The sequence below is a fragment of the Mus caroli genome, chromosome 17, assembly GCF_900094665.2.
Source record: "Mus caroli chromosome 17, CAROLI_EIJ_v1.1, whole genome shotgun sequence".
Classification (NCBI taxonomy): domain Eukaryota; kingdom Metazoa; phylum Chordata; class Mammalia; order Rodentia; family Muridae; genus Mus; species Mus caroli.
Window position 1 is genome coordinate 16,279,786 of NC_034586.1, and position 6,129 is coordinate 16,285,914.

General features: G+C 36.1%; 1 protein-coding gene across 1 annotated transcript; it reads left to right on the forward strand.

Annotated features, from left to right (window-relative positions):
- The first annotated feature begins 2,606 nt into the window (after positions 1 to 2,606).
- Positions 2,607 to 3,609, forward strand: LOC110284282 (vomeronasal type-1 receptor 4-like). Its single transcript, XM_021150003.1, has one exon. It carries the CDS (start codon positions 2,689 to 2,691, stop codon positions 3,607 to 3,609), a length of 921 nt encoding a protein of 306 aa, XP_021005662.1. The 5' UTR covers positions 2,607 to 2,688.
- Positions 3,610 to 6,129: the final 2,520 nt, after the last annotated feature.

Below are 6,129 nucleotides of genomic sequence, written 5' to 3' on the forward strand. Positions count from 1 at the left end.
AAAAAAAAAAAAGAAAGAAAGAAAAATAAAAGAAAGAAAGAAAGAGCAAAGAGAAGAGTTCCTAACCTGTTGCTGATCCATGATATGTGATAACATCATGTCTGGTACTATTTGTGAATCGTCCAACTGATGTTTCCAAATTTTCATAGTTGTAGTTTGTGCCTATAGTTTTGGTCATGGCAGGCAAAGGGTCAACTATAGCACTATGTCCACAATGCATTTTTATATTTTTTAAATTTATACAATGAATGTATTTTCTCAATTTTAGAATCTGTTTATGTAACAGTTAAATGACCTTCACAAACTTCATTACTAAGAAGTTTAACTAAACCTGTGGATTCATAAACAGAATCCTTTAATTTCAAATTGCTAATATATTACAATATTTTTGTGTGTACCTGCATTTATGTGTAGGTTCTCTGTAAGTTTAGATGCAGTCTTCATTAACTGTGCTAGTTTATTCAGAAGACAATCTCAGTTGGCCTTCTTTAGACAAAATTCATTTGTTTGTTTTTTGAGATATGGTCTCCCAACTAGCTGTTACTCTAATTACACTGTGTGGGCTGTTCAGTGATCATAAGTAAATTCTTGTGTCTGACTTTCTAGTGCTTTGAATAAATGTGAACGACAGTAGCATATCCATTGTCATTCCTATTCTGTTCTTGATTAAAGTCATATTGGCAAGGACTTATGGCTATACCTTCTGATGGTCCAAGGAGACACAGCCTCAAAGTAAATTATCATTTTCTCTGGCTCTTAAAAATCTACTTTTTTCTTTTCTAAATTGTCTGTGAGCCTTATGTGCAAGCATTGAATTGTTGATATCTTAGTAAGAACTGGGCTCTGAAATCTGTACTTAGTTTGATGTGGTTTTCTGTATCAACTGATCAATGCTAATAACATAGTAGAGCTGATTATATACACATTGTATTTATGTATTAGGAAATACATACTCATATGTATATGTCTAAATTATATTAATAAATCCATATAAATATATATAGTATATATTTATAGATATATAGATATATACATATCATATCACTTATTGGAAAAGGGGGTCATGGTATAACTGAGCAAGGAATAGTGAGTGAGAGGCTTTGGAATAAGGAAGGGGAAGGGGGAAATTATATAATTTGTTATAATAAAAAACTAATTTAAAAATAAGTTTTAAAATTACATGACAGCACAGTAATTTATTTTATGTGAGTTCTAGAGATTGAATATATATTTTCCAGCTATGATGCAAGCAGTTAAGCAATTAAGCTTCCTGTTCACCTCAATAATGATCTATGCTACAGTGTTATTTCACATATTAGTTTTCTTCTTTCATAACTGATTGTTAGTTTTGAACAAATTTCATGAAACTAATATTATTCTAGCCTTCATTTGAGATAGGCCATCCTGGTTTCATCTTGAAATTATGAAAATATTTTGATATAAAAGATATTTGGTCAATCTTAACCTCTCAAATTCAAAGGAGACAGGTATTTTCTGTTGATTAGACTATATAAAAATATATCTTATATGATCCAGGCAGTTTAGTATACAATGGAAATAAACTGAGTGTCAATTGAACATTTCAAAATGTAGCTGGCATAGCATCATTGAGCACAAAATTATGTGACTGTGTGTGCAATCAGCCAGTTCACGTTCTCATTTCTCATGTCACCAAACTGCCCCAAGTTACCTTTTGAATTCAGGCAACTGAAAAATTTTTCTCTCATACTTTACAGATAGTGTGAAAAGATTTTAGCTACAGGGTGATCATTGTTACTCCTCATTGTAGTTTTCAATTAAATTTAAAAGCACTTTCAATTAAATTTGAAAGAAAGATATCTTAAGTATATACTCTTCATTGAGATTTCTTGATTTAAGTTGGTGTGGTAAATATGACCACACTGCATTTCTGTAAGAAAAAAAAATCTATGTTTGTTTGTTTGTTTTTTAATACAATGATCTGTACCTTTGAATTGCACATTTTCACTGTATAGCTATTTGGAAAGAGTTTACCACTTAGGATAATTTTGCTGGGGGCTCTCTTCCACAGTCTGACTCCAAATGAGCAAGCATGGACATATCATTATGTATGAAGTTTTGTGAAATGTAATGAGAGCTCTTCCACAGTGTACCGTGTTCTAATTTTTAATGTGAACTTAGAGTTACAGTCCTCTACCCCTTATAATAATCATTTTCTCAAAGAGTACACATGCATTCTATAATTAAGTAGAACTTTATGGCTTCAGTACAACATTTGGACTATATAGATTTCTTTCCTGTTGAAAATGGTTACTAAAATCGGTTTCCTTCTTATATGACTTGTAAGCAGTTCAGTGTTGATTTTTGGTGTAAACATTCACTCCACTTGAACACCATTTAGCCATTGATTCTCACAAGGTGGAGCACCATTATTCTTAATGCTTAAATTTCCATGAAGTGTAGTGGAACTTCTGTCTATAAATACGGCACCTAATAAATTTCAAACTTTTCACTGAAAACTATTAATGATGACAAAATATTTCATTTGAAACAGATTCTTGCTATGTTGTACACAATGACCTTGAATATAGAAACTCCAGTGATTCTTGTAGACCTACACATCCCAACTTAGAAAACTTCAATGCATGATTTGGCTCAGAGCTGTGATTATTTTGCCATAATTTGAAGGAAAATTTGCTGAATGACATAATGGATTTTGGGAACCTGGCAATTGGAATTGTACTCTCACTTCAAAGTGCACTTGGTATTCTGGGAAACTTCTCTCTTCTTTTCTACTATTTAGTCCTTTATAACAAAGAACACACATTAAAGATCATAGATATAATACTTATACATGTATTCACATCAAACTCCTTGATTATTTTCTCCAAAGGACTTCCAGAGGTACTTGCAGTTTTTGGATGGAACGAATTATTCGATGATGTTGGGTGTAAACTAATTATGTTTGTTAGAAGAGTTTCCAGGAGTATGTCTATTAGCATGACCTGTCTCTTGAGTGTCTTTCAAGCAATCACCATAAGCACCAGGAACTCCTGCTGGAAGGAATTTAAAGAGCAAACAGCAAAGTTCATGGGCCTGTTCATTTCTCTCTGCTGGATCCTATTCATGCTAGTAAATATGCTTTTCCCTGTATATACATCAACCAACAGAAATAGCAAAAATAAAACACAAAAAAAAGATATTGAATTCTGCCACTCTATAGGCCGTGACAAAATGGTAGATATAATGTATACAGCATTTTGTGTGTTTCCTGAAGTCCTGTTTTCTTTGCTCATTGTATGTTCCAGCACCACCATGATAGTCATACTTTATGGACACAAAAAGAGGGTTCAACACATCCTCCACACTCATGCTTCCCCTAGGATGTCTGCTGAAAACAGAGCCACACAGACCATTCTGATCCTGGTTTTTACCTTTCTAGCATTTTATACACTCTCTTCTATTTTACAAGGCTATGTTGCACTTTCACATGATCCCAGTTGGTGGGTAATGAATATCACAACCATCATTTCTATGTGTTTTCCTGCTATAGGCCCATTTGTGATGAGTCGTGATTTCACTGTTTCCAGAATCTGCTTCACCTGTATAAGAAATTTAAAACTTCCATAATCTTGTAATACATCTGAAATTGTATTTTTAATGATGAATATCTAATCTTGTTTACTCATGCTATTCAAAATATCAGTGTAATAAAATAATATATGATATATTCATTTAATAATAATTTTGTAGCAGAATAATACTATGTTCACTCTTCTTACTTATACCCTGGATAACTAACTGCAGATTCTTAGCCAAATTAATAGTTCATAGTTTAGACTACATTTCATTGAGTAGACCTATGATTTTCTTAAAATGTGTTTGGTTACTGGTGTTTTCTTTTTCTCCCCATTGCTTAAATAGGACCCCTTGTCAGGCCAGTGTTTTGGTGTTTTCCTTAAGGTTTATAATTGGGTTCTGTTGGGAGCCATAATGGGACAAGCTAAAAACTAACAGGTGATCATCTTGAAAGGGTCTGCTTCTGATTATTATATAATCTGTGCCCTTATTAAGCAAGGAAATATTCTTGCTATTAATTTACTTTTCCTGTTATTATTTAACATATATAACAATCACTTTTTCTTTCCCTATGCAAGAAAGATTGGAGCTCATTTTTCATCCAGAGCGAGTGAGTTTTTTCTGCAGTGAGTGCTTCATCTTTTGCTCCATATGCATATTTAAGTATGGATGTGTAAGTATGTAATTGTGAGATTCCATGCAATCTGGACCCAACTGGTTTTGAATAGAAATACATAAATGAGTATGCATGAATCTGTATATGAATTTATGTAAGATTATGCATATTTGCTTATGTAAAGGTTTTTCCTTATGTGAGTGTTATTCTCTTCTCCTGGTTCAATAGAATTTTGTTGCTCCAAACTTCCCCCTAGCTTGACAAGAGGCATTAGGACAATATGGAAAAGGCTATAGCAGTTAATCCTCTAATCTCCTGCTGTTTTAGGATAAGGTGCTAAGTGCTTGAGACTGCAGTCTTTGGTCTCAGAGGATCATAGAAAGCAGGTCAGGTACAATAGCATCATTTAGACCTAGATTTAGATAAACTTTTTATTATGCAGTAACCCTAAGTATCTCATAAGACAAAGTCTTAACCCGGTATTTCATAAGACCAAGTCTTACCCTCCACCTCTGCTCTTCACCCTTTGCTGCCTCAAAAACAACTGACAAGAAAGAAGAACTCCCTGCTGGGGATGGCCCCCATCAGGGTTCTTTCCTTACTCTAGGAGAGTGCATTACTACTACCAGTACTATGAAAGCTAATAAAAAGAGATAAATGTAACTGCTAGATTTCCAGAGTGTTTGTACCAGCTTGCATACCACCAACAATGGAGGAGTGTTCCTCTTTCTTTACAACATAGTCATAGTCTTTACAACATAGGTGACAGCAATTGCTGAAACCTGACTATTTGGTCTTAGCCATTCTTGACTGGTGTGAGGTGGAATCTCAGGGTTATTTTGATTTGCATTTTCCTGACAACTAAGGATGGTGAACATTTCTTTCTCTCTCTCTCTCTCTCTCTCTCTCTCTCTCTCTCTTTCTTCCTTCCTTTCTTTCTTTCTTACTTTCTTTCCTTCTTTCTTTCTTTCTTTTTCTTTCTTTCTTACTTTTTTCTTTTCCCTTTGAATATATATCTTTTTTTAATTGCATATTTTCCTTATTTACACTTCAAATGTTTTCCCCTTTCCAGATCTCCCCTTCAGAAACTCCCTATCACTTCCCCCTTCCCTGTGACTCTATGAGGCAGCTCTCCCACTCAGCCATCCACTCCCTCTTCCATCCCTGGCATCCCCCTACACTGGGCCATCAAATGAACTCAGGACCAAGGTCCTCTCCTCACACTGATGTCCAACAGGGCCATCCACTGCCACATATGTGGCCACAGCCATGGGTCTCTCCATGTGTATTCTTTTTGTTGATGGTCCAGTTCCTGGGAGCTCCTGGGGTTCTGGTCTCTTGACACTGTTGCTCACACCATGGTGCTGCAAAGCCCCTCAGGTCCTTCAGTCCCTTTTCTATCTCCTCCATCAGGGACCCTATGCTCAATCCAATGGTTGACTGCATGCATCTGCCTCTGTATTTGTCAGGCTCTGACAAAGCCTCTCAGGAGTCAGCCATATCAGGCTTCCATGAGCAAGCACTTCCCTGCATCCACAATAGCATCTGGGTTTGGTGGCTGTATATGGGATGGATCCCCAGGTTGGGCAGTCTCTGGAAGGCCTTTCCTTCAGTCTGCTCCACACTTTTTCTCCATATTTCCTCCTGTGCATATTTTGTTCATCCTTCTCAGAAGCACTGAAGCATCCACAATTTGTTCTTCCTTCTTCTTGGGCTTCATTTGGTCTATGGATTGAATCTTTGGTATTCTGAACTTTTGGGATAATGTCCACTTATCAGTGAGTCCATATGGTGTGTGTCCTTTTGTAAGTGAGTTACCTCACTCAAGATGATATTTTCGACAGTTGGAGGACAGTGACCTGCCCTGCAGGGAGCGCCATCTTGGCTCCGGGACTCCGCCGAGCTTAGTCTGTACAGGTCAGAGTGGGGACCACGGGGGCAGACGGCTTCTGGGA

Excerpts from the sequence above, each read along its gene's own strand:
- LOC110284282 (XM_021150003.1), top strand. The coding sequence starts at position 2,689 with ATGGATTTTGGGAACCTGGCAATTGGAATTGTACTCTCACTTCAAAGT.